At 41.5% G+C, this 19,280-nt stretch overlaps 1 protein-coding gene across 2 annotated transcripts in view; it reads left to right on the top strand.

Moving 5' to 3' along the window:
* ETNK1 (ethanolamine kinase 1) overlaps positions 1,413-19,280 on the top strand; it is a 35,233-nt gene continuing 17,365 nt past the window's right edge. Inside the window, exons 1-4 of one of the 2 annotated variants that reach the window (XM_021391599.1) lie at positions 1,413-1,708; positions 16,058-16,317; positions 17,121-17,261; positions 18,082-18,224. In XM_021391599.1, coding sequence (XP_021247274.1) covers positions 1,553-1,708; positions 16,058-16,317; positions 17,121-17,261; positions 18,082-18,224 — 700 coding nt within the window. In that variant the 5' untranslated portion in view covers positions 1,413-1,552. Of the gene's footprint in view, positions 1,709-2,684; positions 2,706-16,057; positions 16,318-17,120; positions 17,262-18,081; positions 18,225-19,280 lie in introns of those variants that run through there. The other variant, XM_021391607.1, reaches the window with a different exon arrangement.

Raw genomic sequence — 19,280 nt, 5'->3', positions numbered from 1 at the left:
GTGGACAACAGGTTAGCCATGAGTCAGTGGCATGCCCCTGTGGCCAGGAAGGCCAATGGTATACTGAGGTGCATTCAAACAAATGTGACCAGCAGGTCAAGGGAGGTGATGCTCCCCCTCTCCTCCTCTGCCCTGTAGTGGCCACATCTGGTGTACTGTGTCCAGGTCTGGGCTCCTCTGTTCAAAGAGGACAGAGATCTTCTAGGTCCACAGGAGGGCCACAGAGATGAGTAAGGGCTTGGAGCATCTCCTTTCTGAGAAAAGGCTGGGAGACCTGAGGGTGTTCAGCCTGGAGAACAGAAGGCTGAGAGGGGATCTCATCATTGCTTATAAATATCTAAATTGTGGGAGTTAAATGGAGGGGGCCAGGCTCTTTTTGGTGGGGTGCAGTGACAGGACAGGGGGCAATGGGCACAAACTGCAACAGGGGAAGTTCCATACAAACACAAGGAAGAAATTCTTTACTGTGAGGGTGACGGAGCACAGGAACACGTGCCCGTAGAGGTTGTGGTGTGTCCTCTGGAGATATTCAAGACCTGTGTGAACACCTTTCTGTAGGAAACCTTCTTTAGCAGGGGGTTGGACTCCATGATCTTCTATAGAGGTCCCTTCCAACCCTTATGATTCCGTGATTCTGTTGTTCATGTTTCTTAGGCTGACTGAATAAAACTCCTTTATGATAGAGGAACTTCTTGAGTTTCCAGTGCTGCCTACATATGAAGATCTTGGAATGTGATGGCAGGTCCAGGTGCTTGTGGGAATAGTACGGGTAATTTAAAAATATTCATTAAAAAAAAATAGAATCATTAGGGTTTTATCGTATTTTATTGGTAACATGCTGTATTTAGGCATAGTCTGGGCTGTTATTTTGGCTGAAGATAAGATCTCAAACTGCCTCCTAAAAGCTTGAGAGAGGCACCGCTTGCAAGATGTAACAGAGAAAAAGAGCACGAGCTCTCTGTATTGCCCGTGGGAAGGGCGATCTGCGCGGAGACGTTTAAGCAGGGCAGACGAATAGCGCGGTACTTTCTCAGCGCCCAAGGGAATACAAACGACACCGCGAACAACCGGCTGAAACCGCAGTAAGCGGAGCAAGGCGGTGAGCAGGTATACACCCGCAGGGAAAAACGAGAGGGGCGCGCGATGGGGGGAAGCCTTACGAAGGCTGGCACAGAAATTACAGGCTAAAAATTAACCGCGGTGGGTAACTCGGAGCCCGATTGCGATCAGCCACTCGACCGGCTGCGGGCTGACCCGCGCCCCCGCCGCATTCCTTCACGCCCCGCTCGGCCGGACGTGCGCCGAACGGAGAGCCGGCCCCGAGCAGACAGGTGAGGGGAGGCAGAGGGGACGGGAGGGGAGGGGACGGGAGGGGACGGCGCCGCAGGCCCCGCCCGCCTGCCCGCTCTCCCAGGCTGCTCCGCGCCGCAGCCGGGGGAGGTGGAGCCGCTTTATCGAGAGCCGAAGTGGAAATTTCCCCCTCAGTTGCCGGCTCCACCGCGGAGGAGACGCCAGATCCAGCCGCTCGTCCTTGTCGTGCTCGCCTGCCGCCATGTCCAATTACATCCACGTCCCGCCCGGCTCCCCGGAGGTGCCCAAGCTGGACATCACCGTCAGCGAGCGGGAGGGGCCCGGCTGCCGCCAGGGCGCCCTGCAGTTGCTGCGCCGCCTGCGGCCCCACTGGAGACCCGAGGAGGTGACGCTGCAGGTACGGCAGGCCGGGGTCGCGCCGGCGGGCAGGCGGGAGATGCGGCGTTCTGGGGCTGGGGAGGGAAGGGAAACGAAAGGAAAGGAAGGGGGGGCGGGCGGCCATTGTGCGGGGGAGCGCCGCCGCGCCGCCGTCCCCTCCCCCTCCTCTCCGCAGGCAGCCCCCTGCGCCGAGCCCCATTCGCTCGGCTGCCTGGCGGCGGGGCGTGGCGGCCGGCAGCATCCCCTGCCCCCTCCTCCGGCTCTCGCTTCCCTCTTCCTCCTTTCTCACCCTGCCCTCTGGAACTTAGCTGCATCCGCCCTGCTGCCCGCGCGGGGCCGGCGAGGGAAGGCAGGAGAAGGTTTGCCCTCGCCGTGCCTTCAGAGCCGGCGGGCTGCTCCTCCCGGCACCCGGGGGAAGGAGGGCGGCGAGGGGCGGCCGCTGAGGTAACGGCGCCGCGGGCTGGGGCGCTCCCCGGGAGCGATCAGCGGGCGCGCCCCGCGTGTTCGCGTGTAATTAATGTCAATAAAAGCCTCGGGTCGCTGCGTTTTTTCTCCGTGTCAGTGGTATCTCGGTCGCTGTCTGCCCCACTAACGGCCTCATTCGCCTCTCAGCCCCGGAGCCTTGCCTGGTGCTGAACTAGGTGAGCAATCATTCATATTTATGATGAATCATCTGTGTGAGGATTGGTTGCTTTGTGCTTCTAGAACATACTTCATCTACCCCTGCTTGCATCTTCAGTACGTGTGTACAGCTGCGAGAAGCAGCGGCTCGCATCCTCCCTGCACTCAGGTGGGCGCTTTGTGCCATGCCCTTCAACTCTGTGACCCAGCAGTTACAGCGTGCGGTGGTTTTGGATTTTGGTAAAGTTTCTCTTTTCCAGAGAATTATTTCTCTTCAGACTGCTATAGCGAAACTGACCACGCCATGGTAATAACTCACAAGTTGACTTGAACGTTCCGAAGTTCTGTGATGGTGGAAATTTGACTTGCACAGTACAGTTAATATGAAAATGAAGGTAACGCTTCTTCCAAATAATTTCCTTGAAGGCTACAGCCATAAGTGAAGCACAGTTCCAGTGGGTAGGATGTCTTTCTTCAGGGAGTTCTTTTTTTGATCTTGATGTACAATGAAAAGAGCATTACAACATGAAGAAGGATACTGAACAGGGCCTTGGGGGTCATTTTGTTCTAGTTCAGTTATGGGGATACTTCCCAACAGAATCGTTTTTCTTTCACGCACCCCAAGAAATAAAACTGCTTTTTAATTATTATTTAGGTGGGATGGCGCTAACCTTTTGGGAAAGTTCTAGTACGCATGTTTTAAAAAAAAAAAAAAAAGCCTAACCTACAAAAACACGCAGAACCCAACCAACCGCACTTCCTTCCTCCACCACCCAGTTTGGAAGAAGGAGCAAAGAGCAGAATAAAAGCCGCTGGTACCATTGGTGTAGAATGGGGACACATGACTGGTTGTGCTGTAGTAAAGTAATAGGCTGCTGTGTTTCAGTATTTGTATGTAAAAACAAACAAACAAAAAAAAAAGTCAGATTCTTGCTTCAACTAAATTACTTCAAAACTGAAACTTTTTTACTAACTTTATTTTTTCTTTTCTTTCTGTTAGCTGCACAAGAGCATCCTGTTCACAAAACTCTATGCTAGCCTTCTATTTTTACTCATCAGTCTGTTTCTAAACTTGACTGTATGTAACAAGCAAGAATGCTTGTGGTTGCACATGTGTTGCATATAGTAAGACGCTGAAATAAAAGGTAACTGCCTTTGTTCGGAGGGTGGAGCAAACAGAATGTCTGCCCTGGGTTCCTCTTGTTAGAGTAGCTATGTATTTACCAGGGAGGTGAAACTGAGACTCATGTATTGCATGGAAAATATGCTTGACTAATCTGAAACAGCAGCTTCATAGCAAAGCAGACAAAGAACGCTGATGGAGCTTCCTCTGCTGAGCTGTGCTGTTAACTGACTTTGCTCTAAGTAATTCTAAGGGCAAAAAGACAAGTAGGAAGTTGAAGAGTCCAGGGTTTGACTTATAAAAGTTAACTAACTTTTCTTGTTTAAAAAAAAAAAAAAATTCTGTGTCAGACTGCTTAGTCAGCAAAACAGTTCTGAGACAGCATAGTTAAAGCATCTTAATGTTTAATCTTTGCTTTAAGATTTGTAAGTTAAAATATTCATGATTTAATTATTTATTTTTTTATATTGTAGTGTAGCACACAAATGTAGGACAGCGGATGAAAATCTAAGTAGTGCTTAAACTGGTTCTAATGCTTTATTTTTAAAATCGTAGGATCTGTACTTGTTGCCAGCTACTTAGTGAATTTCAGGCAGTTTATTGTAATGTAACTCTTCTGTGTCTAGTTACATGTGATTGTTATCACCACAAAACAGCGTAGATACTCAGGCTTATATGCTGGTAAGGAAAAGGCAAGTTTTTCTGTCTGAACACTGTCCTTCATGTATTTTGTCTGTGCAGTTGTCATTAGAGGATGTGCTAGAAGCTGCCTAAAACTAAGTATTTTCTCTAAATTCTTGAGGTTTGCTTTCTCTGCTTTATGATTGCAGAAAGCTTTGTCATCAAAACAAGTATGTGCCTTTTGCACTAGTAGCTTTTGATTTTATGACGTGTGATTTTTAGTAATAAAATCATATGGTAGTTCCAAGTTGGAAGGGATCTCTGGAGGCTTCAAGCTCCTGCTGAATGCTTACAGCTTGCTGAATCCAGAAATTGGTTATAATGAATACAGGGAATGATGTGTTTGGATTTCATAAAAGAAAATGCCTTTCAAAACTCAGACACTGTTCTGGGTTAGTGAAAGTGAACATGCCAATTTTTATATCCTTGCCAATTTGTTCTAAATTATAGAGGGAACTTTGATTACATTCAGCTCTACTGCCTTAAAGAGGTTGTGAAAATATGATCATAATTTACGATTTTTTTTCTCATCTTATGGAGATGAAATTTTGTTTTTGAAGAAGAATCAGTTTTCAGTTATAGTATGAGAAAACTTAGTGACCACTGCCGTAAGTGCAGACTTGAGATTGTTTTATCCCATGACCTATTAGAGATCTTCTAGGTCAGGTCATAAAGAAGGATCAGTAGGCTAATACGTGATTGCCTCTCTGTAGTGTAATGCTATGGAACAGGGAATACAATATTTATTTCTTCCCATTTTGAAGTGATCTTTATAAAGGATGCCTGATCTTACTCTTGAAGAGCCTTAGTGTTAATTTAGATGTTGGTTATTTGCATAGCATGATACGTGCCAAAAGTTCAGCAGCCAGATTTGGGTGTCTAAAATAATTAAAATTACATGTAGCACACAGTGTTCATCCTTCCCCAAACCTAAGGAGAAGGAGGGGAACTTTTTTTTTTTAAAGGGAAATTAATATATTCAGTAAAATTTACTTTTTTAGGATCTTGCATTTGACTTGGTTCCATATTGTCTCCAGACAAGTTTCATGAGTGGTTCTCCCTCATATAATAAAAAATTGCTTGCTTTTTAGTAGTGCTGTTATGAGCAGGATGTACGTCTCTTGGCATTTATCAGCACTTCCAATATGTCTGCTTTTTTCTTCCTGTCTTGTGCTCAGTAGCTTTTCTGTGGTCAGTATTTTCTGGTGGCTGCTTTCAGTTCTGTTCTTGTGTGGGTCATGCTGTTTTCTTTATATAAACCATGCCTAGGTTCAGATTTGCGAATGACTTAAAAATACTTCAGTTTGCCTAAACTGTATTTGGAGTTCAGAACCCTAAAATAATTGAATGAGAATAAAATATGGATATAATGGGAAATGATGTAAATTGTAACCTTATTTTTGAATCTGTGTTGTTATATTTTTCAAGAGAATTATTTTTATTGTGTAGCTGTTCTAGGACATCATGATCTTTCAATAGTTGTGAAAGTTCTTACTATTTAGAGAAAGGATGACAGGAAAAAAATAGTTTCAGAATATGCTACGCTACGCTGATGCGTTGTGGTGAAACTAATCAGAGGTGTGTCTTGAACTCAATGTCATCGTAGTTTGAAAATTGAAGCAGTATTAGATGTCATCTGCTTATTGGTTCCTTCATTCTCATGAAGCATCTGAAGTTTGATAAACTCAATCACTTGTAAAAGAGTTTTTATGGTATCGGTGGGTGGGGCAACAATCATGTTCATGTGGTGAGGTCTAAATTTATTTGCCACGTCACAGTGCATGAGGTAACCCAGTTGTGTGTGCTGTAGGTGCGCTGTCTGTTCTAATGATTCTCTTTCTAGATAAAGGTAATCAATACTTGCTTAGTCACAGCTTATGATCAGGCTATGTAATGGCACATAATTTGCCCTAAGGGTTTGTGATTTTTGGAAGGGAAGAGGGCTACTGAAGATGTTCCTCCTTAGTCTGTGGGTGTTTTCTACTGTTAGATGGCCATTTCACATCAAAGCCTTCTGAGGGAGGAGCAGCAAATTCATTCTTGAATCAAAATAAAATCTTATGTTAGTTTTTTTTCTGGATTTGCCTGTAACTTTTAATCAAAATCACAAAGTCTGTAGAAAGATCATAGAATTGTAGAACGGTCTGGGTTGAAAAGGACCTCAAAGATCATCTAGTCTCAACCCCCCTGCTGAGTGCAGGGTCGCCAACCACTAGACCAGACTGCCCAGAGCCATGTCCAGCCTGGCCTTGAATGCCTTTAGGGATGGGGCGTCCACAACCTCCTTGGGCAACCTGTTCCAGTGCATCACCACCCTCTGTGTGGAAAAACTTCCTCCTATTATCTAACCTTCATCCCCCCGTCTCAGTTTGAAACCATTCCCCCTTGTCCTTTCTCTATACACCCTCGTGAGCAATCATTCCTCCTCCTGTTTATATGCTCCCTTCAAGTATTGGAAGGCCGCAATGAGGTCTCCCTGGAGCCTTCTCTTCTCCAAACTAAACAAGCCCAGTTTCCTCAACCTTTCTTTATAGGAGAGGTGCTCCAGCCCTCTGATCATCTTAGTGGCCCTCCTCTGAACTCGTTCCAAGAGCTCTGTGTCTTTCTTACGCTGGGGGCCCCAGGCCTGGACGCAGTACTCCAGATGCGGCCTCACAAGAGCCGAGTAGAGGGGGACCACCACCTCCATCTCCCTGCTGGCCACTCCTCTTTTAATACAGCACAGAACGTAGTTGGCCTTCCGGGCTGCCAGCGCACACTGCTGGCTCATGTCCAGCTTCTTGTCCACCAGGACCCCCAAGTCCCTCTCTGCAGGGCTGCTCTTGAGGAGTTTTTCCCCCAATCTGTACAAATACTCGGGATTGCCCCAGCCCACGTGCAGCACCCTGCATTTGGCCTTGTTAAACCTCATTAGGTTCACATGGGCCCACTTCTCCAGCCTGTCCAGGTCCCTCTGGATGGCTTCCCTTCCTTCCAGTGTATCGACTGCACCACTCAGCTTGGTGTCATCTGCAAACTTTCTGAGGGTGCACTCGATTCCATCGTCTGTCATTGATAAAGATGTTGAAGAGCACTGGTCCCAAGACTGAGCCTTGGGGGACATCGCTTGTGACTGGCCTCCACCCTGAAGTTGGGAAAGATCTGAAAAGGTGAACTGTTTTGGAAGTCTTAACTGGCTATCAGATGTTGACTGTCTTCTTGGGAGAATATTCTTCAGTAAGAAGTTAAGAAAATACTTAATTCTTCTTTGGAGATTTATTCCACCATAAACGAGAATAACTGTCACCTTCTAACTCATTTAGATCAGATCCAGTCCTTGTAAAAAGTGCCATATCTATAGTACGTTGGTCTTTCTGAAAGTAATGCCTCCTATTTATTTCCATGGAAACTGCAAGAGCTATAAAGAGCACAGTAACACTACTTGATAGAGCAAACTCTCAGCTACAAAACACTGTTTTTCAATCTAGTCACTGCCGTTAGCTATGTCTTCTTGCCAGTGATAGATGAGAGCCTGCATGACATACTTAAAAAAAAAAAAAAATCTGCACTAGTGGAGGTGACCTGTTTAACTGCTGTTATGATGGTGTCATTGCTAGGAAAATGTTGCCCACGCAGTCCATCTTTCATTGGCCCATGTAGATGGATAAGTAGGTACTAAAGCTGGACTATAAGGTGGATGTGTTAGGACAGTCCAGCCAAGGCTGGCAGTGTGCTCTATGATCTTCAAACTGGTATGGGGCCTGGTGTTATTTTGTTACAAGAGAAAGGTTGTCCTCTTCTCTGGCCTGAGTCTGGAAGTTTGAGCCTTCAGCTTAGTGTTGTGATGTAGCAGTCAGAGTTGATGGCTTATCCGGTATCAGTGGAATCCGGAGGAATCACTCCTTTTCTATTCCAAAAGACATTGCGCATCACTCTACCCACTGAGGGTTGCGTCTTGAACTTTTTATTCGATGGGGAATTCCCATGTTGCCACTCCAAACACTGTCCTTTTGACTCTGGCTTGTCATGTTGACACCGCTTCTCATCACCAATAATGATGCGATCCAGAAAACTGTCACCTTCAGCCTTGTATTGGTTTAACAGATCCTGACAAACTTGATTATGGTATTCATTCTGTACCTGTGTGAGCATTCGTGGGACTCGCTTGGCGCAAACTTTGCAATATTCCAATGTTGTCAGCATTGTTTCCAACGTATTGAAGCTGATATTCAGCTCTGTACATAGTTCCTTCCCTGGTTGTAATCTCCCTATTTGTGTGGATAAGCTGATCGATACTCTTGTTGTTTCATAGTGTGACAGCTGTGGTTTGTCTTTCATGTTGCTGATGCCATTACTGAAATGCACCACCCACTGCCTCACTGTGCTCACATCTGCTGTTTGGTCTCCAGAAGCATTTGGCAAGTGTTGATGGATGTCACCGCCACTCTTTCTGAATTCTGAGGAATTCAGTGTCATGCCTTTGCTTCATACGCACTTCCATGTCAGACACCATTTTGTCAGACTGCCCCTCTGCTGCCATCTATTGCACAGCAGCAAAATGCAATAGAATATAGATTGGAAGATTCAGCCTCTACTGCCATACCACCATCTGCCTCTGACTTCATGGGCCAACATAATAAAGCAGGAGACATTACTTTTGGAGCAGCCCTCATATTTTATAATAGATTTCTGCTTGAATTTTACATGATCTCCATATTGAGGATATGTAGGATGTGAAATAAAAACTTTCCAAAAAAAAAAAAAAAACCCACGAAAAACTGAAACACAAAAAAAGCCCACCACCACAAAAAAAGAATTCTTCAGGCTTTATTGTTTGGTAGCCAAAGAAGAGTGCTTATGATACTCTGCAGTGTGGGAAGTAGTACTATTGCTTTCTCCATGCTGCTGTCATGGCTGAGTGCCGTGAGAGTTCAGTGGAAAACTGCTGATCTAGCCTGGAGTTGAACTGATAATGGAATGGCACCGTGAACGTACTGGCTTCCTGTGAGCCTCAGTGTTTTTCACACCGAATCATGCTTGCTCCTGGTCAACTGAATGCCCAAGTCAGGCAGACACTGTCTTTCAGACGCCAAGTGCAGTGATCCAGAGGGTATGGCTCCAGTGCCTGGTGAGCTTTAGATGATATTTTCCTTGAACATGTGAGACTTAAAACCTGTATTTTCCTGGATTTCTTGGCTGATGTAATCCTGTGGATGTGCCTGTATAGACTGTACATTAAATTTAGTGCTTTATTTTCAAGAAGCATGTAAGAAAAATTTCTGAAGATCTTAAAGGTCATTTTGGGGTTCAGAAGCAGAACATCCCTGCTTATTTAAGCTGAAACTTGAGATCACTGTTCTGTTTATACAGCTGTACAGTTCTTATTTCGATTTTTCTCCTCCTATGGAGGAGTTCTATGTGATCATAATTTAATTCTCCATTTTTTTCTGTGAGCACCTGAAACAGTGGGATAAGAGAAAACTTTTCTTGAACCACTTCTGTATGTGAGATGGGAATATATCCAGCACACGCCCTCATCAGAAATCTAATAACCTGATCATTTCTTAAAGTGCTTTTAAAGTCTCAAAGACATTTCTCTGATCTTCATGGACCCGTTTGGTTTGTGACATTTCTATCTGCTGCTTTCTGCAAGAGCACTTGAATAACTCTTCTGCATTTTTCTTACGTTTGCTCTATATCAATAAGTGGTTCATATTTGTTCCCAGGAGCTAGAGAGCATTACTTAAAGCTCAGTCTCCTCCTGTAATTCTTGCCTAGATGGTGGTGCAGTATAAATATCGTTTCCAAGAATGTTGTCAGAATTCAGTTTTAGCTTATTGTCATATCAGCTGAAGGTGCATACCACCATGCGATGAGTGTGTGTCACAATATTTAAATTTGTGCGGGCTTCTGGAGTGCCAGAATCTTGGTTTTGGATTGTTCTGCGCACTCAGTTATGTTCTCTGCCTCTATTGGCTCTCTGTATTTCCTGATTCTTTTCAGGAATTTCTTACCTGGTACGCATAACATTCTGTAGGTTTTTTCCTTTTTCGTCCATTTGAGAGTTTACTGATTATTTTTTCTTATCTCTGTAATCAGGGTCCATTCTCTGTTCATGCGTTCGTTAAAGAGCTGCTGTTTTGCTCTGCTGCATCTCGGCTTACATTTCAGGGCAGACTTTCTAAGCAGATTCTTTAAATGTGGCATTAATGATGTTCTGAAAAAAAAACCAATAAAGTATTATGTTATTTTACTGCTAGACAACGTGTTTTTTCATGTTGGAGAATAGAAATCGTCCGCTCTGAGTGATGTTACTAGAAAAGTAAGTTAACTACCTTTTTAAGAAGCAACAAATAAAGTGCTCCTGGGTGTAAATAATTACTTGGAACAGCATGTTACAAATAGATGCTAATAAGAAGTAGAGTTCCTAAATTATCAGTTGAGGGAGGCCAATTTCCTTCTTGTAGAGATTTTCTTTTATTAACACTAATGAGGCTTATTTTGGAAGGGATAATAGACCTGTGCAGTATGACAAAAGCTGTAGAGCTGCCAGAAGTTTGTTTGACTAGTACAAGGAAGCTTCAAATTCTTACTTTGTTATACATGGTATTGCTGTTTCTCATGACTTAAAAGCTGATCTTCTACGTAATATGTTCTGTGCAGAGGGAAGGGCAAGTTTGGTTATAGGTTTTCTTTTATTGCTAAGGCTGCTCTTAGCCTTAAAGCATTACTTTAAATGCTTCCCATTTTATTATGTTGACCATGATGCCAGAGGTGGATGTCAGTGGTATGGCAGTAGAGGTAGAACCTTCCCACCAGTATTCTGTGACATGTTGTTGTGTGACAGATGGCAGCAGAGGGACAGTCTGACAAAATGGCATCTGACATGGAAATGCATATGAAGTGAGGGTGCAGAATTGAATTCTTCCATATGGGAAAAAATGGTACCCAGTGACATTAATCAGTTCTTGTTGGAGGTTGATGGAGACCAAACAGTGATGGCAGTGACAGTGGATCACTTTTGCTGGTGCAGATTTTGAGGAGCGTGGCATGCATGCTTTTGTTCATCATGCGCAAAAATGCATATCTAGTGGTGGTATGTTGAAAAATCATGTTTTGTTGCTGAGAATTTGCTCTGTCAAAAAGTGTTATTGTGCTCTTCGTATCTCTTTTAGTTTCCATGAAAATAAACAGGAGGCATTGCTTTTGGAGTGGCCTATATAGAACCATGATAGTAGGAGTAGCAGAAGGCCACAAAGATGATCAGAGGGCTGGAGCACCTCCCCTGTGAAGACAGGCTGAGGGAGCTGGGCTTGTTCAGCCTGGAGAAGTGAAGGCTGCGGAGTGACCTCATTACAGCCTTCCAGATCCTAAAGGAAGCCTACAAACAGGAGGGGAGTCAACTCTTTACAAGGGTAGGTAGTGGCAGGACAAGGGGAAATGGTTTTAAGTTGAAGGAAGGAAGATTTAGGTTGGATATCAGGGGAAGTTCTTTACCAAGAGAGTGGTGAAGTGCTGGCGCAGGCTGCCCAGAGAGATTGTGGGTGCCCTGTCCCTGGAGGTGTTCAAGGCCAGGTTGGATGGGCCCTTGGGCAGCCTGGTCTAGTATTAGATGTGGAGGTTGGTGGCCCTGCCTGTGGAAGGGGGTTGGAGCTTGATGATCCTTGAGGTCCCTTCCAACCCAAGCCATTCTATGATTCTATGAAGTTCAGTGATTTGAAGTGACACTGCTTCAGGTTATATCTTGGCTTCTGTTTGCTGCTTTTGCCAATAGATAAAGATGAGATACGTTTTTTTCTTCAGGTGGTTTAAATAATTTTCTTCTGCTGTGCTGGATTCTTAGTAATACCCCTAGTATTTTTTTTGAGGGGGGGAGATAACAAGAAACTCTTTGAAACTTTTGCTTATATAGGCAAGTTAGGGTCTCAAAACTTGGTTCTTGGTGGCTTAAAAATGTTTTCCTTGGCAGTTACATAGTGCTTAGCCATAGAGCACTGACTGCTTGTGGTACACTTAAACCATTTGGCTTGCATGCTTGACTTCTTAGGACTTGAGTGAAATTTCTTATTTATGAGTTTGTTTGTTTCTTTATCTTACAAATAGGATCGACTTTCCAACTACTTTATTGTGGCAGAGTTACGGTTTTTTGCTCCTCTATTAGGAGTCTGCCTATTCTTAAAATGGATTGCCAGGGATGATGTTCACTTCTTACTCAAGCAAGCTGATAAGTTACTAAACAGTGGTTTTTCAGAGTTTGTGAATATGACCTTTCTTTTATCACACAGGAGTGTTAAAATAGTAGTGTAACTTAATTCATTCCTTTTGCTGTTGAGGTTAGCAAGATGATGCCCTGAACCAGTTGATGCTCCTGAGCTCCATCTGTTGGAGTCCGAAGTAACAACCCCATGCTTGTCTTTCTGCGCTAACATCTGTGGCTTATTTCAGCCTCCACATGTTCGAATTCTGCCTGACCTTTGATTTTTGTCTGGCTAACTAGCTGAGATGTTGATGTACCTGTGCAGGACAAAGACCAGAACTGAGTCCAAGTGTGACTACATACTGAGGAACAAGAATGGGCATGGGGAGACATTATTTCAGGGTCAGGTAGGGGTTGGTCAGGATATGTAATGTATTAAATACCCTCACAACTAGCTGTAGTTCTGGAATATGCTTTTGTGGAGTGACCTCTTTGCAGGGGCAGGGGTTATGACTTGCTTTCTCAGGGACTTCTAGCAAAGATGTGATTGTTAAGAGGTTGTGTAACCTGTTTCGAGGTACTTTGTGGAACAAGTCAGGACCTGCCCATGTGTCAGGTGCTCATGTTTTGAAAACATGAATACTTTTAAGCTAAAGGTCTTCACCTTGGTTTAGTAAACTTGTTTTTTTTATGTGGATGCCACTAAGTCCGTTATTTTTTTGAGAACCAGACACATATATGCCTTAGCTGAATGCTGGTTAAGAGCATAGAGCATATGCTTCCAACATCAGTATGTTTCAGAAGTAAGTAGTTCTAGGTTCTGGTGGTGAACTCTTGACACTTTGAGTTAATTGTTTGTATTCTAAAATGTGTAAGAATCAGTACTTTGCTGATCACAAGAGGATCCTTTTGACCCAAACAATTCTGTAACAATACACTTAAATGGAGGGAAAAGGTTGTGCATTATAATGGTGTTGTTCATGACTTGAAACACAAAAATATTCTGCTTGGACAAAGCAGGTGATGTTGTTCCATTGCTCAAGCGCATCATCCTTATCTTAGAGTACTTGTACCATCTGCACAAGTATCAAGCGAAAGAACAGAGTGATGTTAAGAGTGTAAATGTATTCATTTTACTATAAAAATCAGTAGACATGGTGCTAAACTTTTCTTTTTAGTGCCTTAATGATGCATTATTTTAGTTTTTTTAGAGGACTGTTAAAGACTATCATTACTCATCTCTTGTAATGGATTATTAAAATAATAGATGGTAATAAGCGTCCATAAATTGTAAAGTCCTCATTTTGAGTGAGTTACGTAAGTAGTCTAATTTAGCTTTATGATTGGCCTCTGTAGATGACAAGCATGATTTGCTGAACCTGTTTGTACAAGTTTGAGTGTTCATAGCTGTTCAAACAAACAGAATGCCTTCATATCTTCTGCTATTCTGTATTTCTTTTTAGGGATGCTGAGATATTTTTTTTGTCACTATGGCAAGAAGTTGATTCCCCGCTCCATTTTTGCTTTTTCTGAGCTTGTTTGTGTCACCACATAAAGATTTGGAGGAAAGCAAGGCATGATAGTTTAAACATAATGTCTTTCACTGTGAAGTCTTGTCTCTTCCTCCTGAACAGTAGACTTGATTTCAGGATCTTTTCTTTAGCATTTAAATATTAAAAAACAAACAAACAAACAAAAAAACCTGTTCCTGATGCTTGATTTCTCCAAATCCATGAGACTTGTTCAAACAAATGGTGGTTTATTTCCAATACTACTATGCTTTTCAAAATTAGGGCCACATCTTGGGGAAAAAAATCAGTTTGTGACTCCTTTTGTCACTGTCACCAAAAACCAAAACCATCCGACTTCCTGCTGCGGGGAGAAGAAACACAGTAGTGGTGGTGGGAGAGAAGCTTGGGTGCATATCAGTAAATAAGGAATTCAAACTTTTGCAATGGAATACTTATTATTCTAATTATGATAAATAGGTTTCAATATTTATCTGCTTTTCTGGCTTTCATTATCATTATGAACTTCTGAGATTCCTCAGAGTCTACAGGTTGCCTTTGAAGCAAAAGCTGCTTGCAACTAAGGACCTACATGTTTTGAAAATGTTCAAATACAGATAATTGAGCCATGTCTCTGCTTGTCCGTTAGGCGTGTGCCAGAAGATTTTACTGAATAAGAATTAATGATAAATGTGCTTCCTGAAAAAGGACATTAAGTTAAAGTTGTAAGATGCCCACCAAAGGGGAAATTATGTTTATCTAAATGTGTGTGTTAACCAACTTGAACGTATTTTCTGGTCATTTATTTTAATGGAAGGTATTGAAAGGTTCTTTTGTACTTCGCTTACTTCTCATATTTAAAACAGCAGAGGGCTGTTGAGTAGTCATGAAAACATAGATGTTTTTTCTTGTGGTGTTGGCTGTTTGAAAGTGTGCTTGTCACCTGAAAACGTTAATGTTTTGCCCTTAAGTCACTTACTTAAAAGCTAGAGTTAAGATGAATAATGCTCATCTAGCAAGAACCCAGTCTGTGTTGGCAAGGCACAAAGTTTGAAAACACCAAACACCTATTTTCTAAGTTGTAAAATTCCTCAGGTTGTAGATGATGAGAGAACTGCTATTTCTTTTGTGTTGCTTTCAAATGTTTGACTACATGCGACTTTGTGCACATAGCTTCTTAGTAACTGTGGATTTAACCTGCTTACCTAGTAGCATTTGTGAGACTGCAGCCTCGTTAATGCCTAGTTTAGTCCCCTGTTATCAAATGTTGAAAGGAGAAGCAGTAGTTAGTGACAAGTTTTCTTTCTTTCTTCCTTTTCTCCATAGCTAAGAACTCAAAGCAACCATGCCTCCACTGTTACTTGAAGGGCAGTGAATAGGTTGTCATCAGATGTAAATATAATGCTTTTACTTATTTTTGTTGAGGGTCACTTGCCTCACCTCCTGTGTATTCAGGCATCAGTCACTAGGCTGGTCTCTGAAGCGAAAGTAAATTGCAGGGCTTTAAAAAACTGCTTTTGTGTGCATCTTTAATGATAAAGACTTAAAATGCTTGCTTGTCTTCTGAGTGGCATGAACCAGTTATGAAGCAGAATGATGAAAAGAGTGAGTCTTGTCAGAAGCTCTTAAACTTGGAGTGGTACCTGAGGCTGAAAACTTAGGTCTTGAATTTGAAGTGCTTTTTCACGTTTGTAGAGGAGCCAAAGTGACTGTAGGAATTGTTCTCAAATAGTAAAGCCTCATGGCTAGTGGGAAGGTAACACTGAACTTGGACTGCATCTTACCCCAATTTCACTTTGTTAAAAGGAATACCTTAGGACTCCAAGAATATCTTTTTACTGTTTGTGCACTCATCAGCAAACAGTGAAATTCTGAGGTGCATCAAAATTGTTTGTACTGCCTTTGTTCACGATATGGTCATTTTAGGATTGCTACCTTGTTCAAGCTTTGATTTCAGTCAGTTTCATCCATCAGTTTCAGAGTGGTTATGTAAGAACTTGTTTTACAACATTGAGCATTCAGCTACTGCCTTTTACGTGTAGTGTTTCTGTAGGTCACTGTAGCATGTTCTCACATTGTCCTATTTTCTTTTGATGTGTTATGTGGAAAAACTTTGCAATTTTCTTCGTCGTTTTCCTGTGTTTGAAAGATTTATTTTCTTTAAATCTCAGACTTGTGAGCCAAATGACCTTGCATTCTTTTCTTGAACCGCAGAAATATGGATGCAAAACTAAGTGATGTGTTGTTTTTACTTTTCAGCTGTTTACTGATGGAATCACCAATAAATTAATTGGCTGCTATGTGGGTGACATAACAGATGATGTGGTTCTAGTTAGGATCTATGGAAACAAGACTGAGCTCTTAGTCGACCGTGATGAAGAAGTGAAGAGTTTCCGTGTGTTGCAGGCCCATGGCTGTGCACCTCAGCTATATTGTACTTTCAACAATGGCCTATGCTATGAGTTCATGCAGGGAGAGGCCTTGGATCCCGAGCATGTATGCAATCCTGATATTTTCAGGTAAGCTTTTTACTTAATTATTTTATCATACAAGTTCTGTGATGTACCTATGATGATTGTCAAACCCAGAGGATTTCAGGCTTAGTGTATGAGCAGGCAGAAAATAAATGTTATTATAAGCCAGCGTGAAGCTGATTTTCAAACTTGTGGTGGTTCGCTGTTATCACATAGTTAGAAATGATATTTCAGTTGTGAAAAAATCATCTTTGCTGCTCTAACAGAGGCTTTATACGCATTAGAGTTCTACTTGTGAGTGTTCAATGCTTGAACATTGCTGTTTGGGAAATAATTTAACATGGTGCAGTTAGAGGGGCTGGGTTTCATTAAAATGAATCCTAGCTCTTTTTCTTCTATGCTTAATTTATGAGTAGGTTCAAAATGTTTCACTGAGACTCTTTTGTATTAGTGGCGAATAGAAAATGCTGATGTTTTAAGGTTTTTCTTAGCTTTTCATGTGTGCGCTGAAATGTATTTGATGCATAAAAGCTGCAACTAATTTAAGTCTTCTGAAAATATGCATGTCAAAGAGTAGACATGTCAAATATCCATGCTGCAGCTGAATTCCAGTTCCTCTCCCTGCTAGTGCTTCACACACGGTACTGCTTAAAGACCTTATGAGTCTTTAAAAATGCTACCCTGTGGCTGTGCTGTTCTTATTTATACTCTTTTTGATTTCTTTGTTGGATCTCTTACCATGTTTCTGTTAAATGTTTTTGTTGTCCTCTCTTCTTGCTAGGGAAGTTAGTATAAGGACTGTCTAATCTGTTGCAAACGTAAAATTAATTTTAACTTTCTTTTTGAAGACTCATTGCCAGACAGCTTGCTAAAATCCATACTATCCATGCACACAATGGATGGATCCCAAAATCTAACCTGTGGCTGAAGATGGGGAAATACTTCTCTCTTATACCCACAGAGTTTGCAGATGAGGAAGTGAATAAAAGGTAGGTATTTGATTATTATGTGCTTTCCTGACTTTACATTTTTTCAAGATGATGGCTGGAAATCTATATATATATAATTTTTTTCTCAAAAAAAGTTGGTTTGAAATCCAAAGCTAACAAAAGGCTGTTTAGAGTGACAGGGAGGCACGGTCAGACTTCAAAGCTAAAACTAATTTGAAGGCGTATGTATGATATCATCAAATTTCCTTGATAAGCAGATTCTAGCTGAAATGTTCTTTATAGATAAATGTTCTTCATAGAATTTCTTTGAGATCATTGATACGAGGTGCTTCTTTCTCTGCATTGTAAATGCTCTAGCAAAGTTGTGGTTTTCTATAATTTTCTAAGTTCTCTATAATTCTCTAAATTCTCTAGAAAAGAGTAATTGAAAAATCTTAAAGATGTCAACTTAAGTACATTTACTGTAATTAAAGGGAAGAAAAGGAGTCTTAGTTAATCCGAATAGTTAAATGGTACTTACAGTTATGTATTGTAATTTGAGCCAACAAGTGAATGTAATTAATGCTATAAACCTTTTATCTACGGTCCTTTAAAAATGTGCAGGATTGTGTTCAAATTCTATTCCTGACTGGACTGCTGTCACATTTACAGTAGATAATCTATAGAATCGCTTCAGGGAGGACAAAGTAGAATATTGTCATAATTTAGCTGCAGTGGTGCCAGGGGAAATAGCACTCTAGTTTGAGAGAATTATTTGAAATAAGAGTGTAGAGGAAAATAATTAAGTTATTTCATTACAGATGCTTGGTATGGAACACACTACTGAAAATTAACTCTCAAACTTCTTACACTTGAAAAGGTTTTTAAGTGAAATTCCAAGTCCTCAAGTTCTTCAGGAAGAGATGGCCTGGATGAAGGAAAGACTGTCAAATTTAGGATCACCAGTGGTACTCTGTCACAATGACCTGTTGTGTAAGAATATTATTTACAACAAGAAACGAGGTAGGTATTAAACTAAGCAGTAAGTAGTGGCTTAGTTTGTTTATTCTATAGTTTCATTTGCTACATCAGTGGTGTCCCTTTAATGTTGGTAACAAGTGAACTCAGTTTGAGCTGTTAAGATGCCGTGTAATGGTAGTGATACCTGTGTAAATACTACATTGTTGAATTAGTTGATTCTCATCTATGTTACTGTACAGAGAAAAAATGCTGTTGCTGCTTGCTTTTATTTAATTAATTTGTTATTTTATAATCTGTATGACTAGGTTTCAAAGTATATCATTGTTTATGGTTACTATATTCTAGTCATATGAAAGGGAAAAATTATACAAGTGTAGAAAATAATCTGAAGATATCTCCTGTAATCTGTGTGTTGTTCTGGTTTATGATTGTGCTGCTGCGAGGAAAGATCTTCATGACGAAGTATCGAAGTATTTCAGTGATGCTTGGCACTGCATTCAGTCATTCAGTTTACGTTCTGCATGACGTACATAGGCATCATGTTAGATTTCTTTAAATACATACTTGATTCAAACAGTTAAAGGCAGTGCAGGTGTTGGTGAAGATGAATTACTTTTGAGTTAGTTTTTAATAAAACCAAAATAATTTTATTAAAGAATGCCTCATAGAATCTGTAAAGCTTCAGTATTAATTCAGTTTATTTTATTGGTTTGAGGTTCGGTTACTAAAATAATTAAATAGAGTATTAAAATAAACAGAGAAGGCAAACTTTAAGATGCTAAAATGATGTGGTAAAAATGGTTATGTTTGCACAGCTTTCCTCCCATTTAAAATAGCTGAGATCAGCTGAATGCAATAAATCCATCGGGTTAGATATTCAAGATTCACTTGAAATGAAGATGACGTGATCTTTTTAGTAACTTCACATGTCTGCAACAGTTCAGTAACTGTTGATAATTCAGCCAAAATTGTGTGGAGTGACTAGGAATCAAAAAATCAGCATGTGATCTTACATTGGAGTTGTGATACAGTACCCTCCAAAAAAATCTATTGTTCTTGTGTAGGTTTCTTCAGTGCTGAAACTACCATGGGTTTTAA

Source organism: Numida meleagris, chromosome 1 (genome assembly GCF_002078875.1).
Source record: "Numida meleagris isolate 19003 breed g44 Domestic line chromosome 1, NumMel1.0, whole genome shotgun sequence".
NCBI lineage: Eukaryota > Metazoa > Chordata > Aves > Galliformes > Numididae > Numida > Numida meleagris.
Note: the sequence above shows the minus strand (reverse complement) of the source record. Positions and strands in the feature narration are given on the sequence as shown.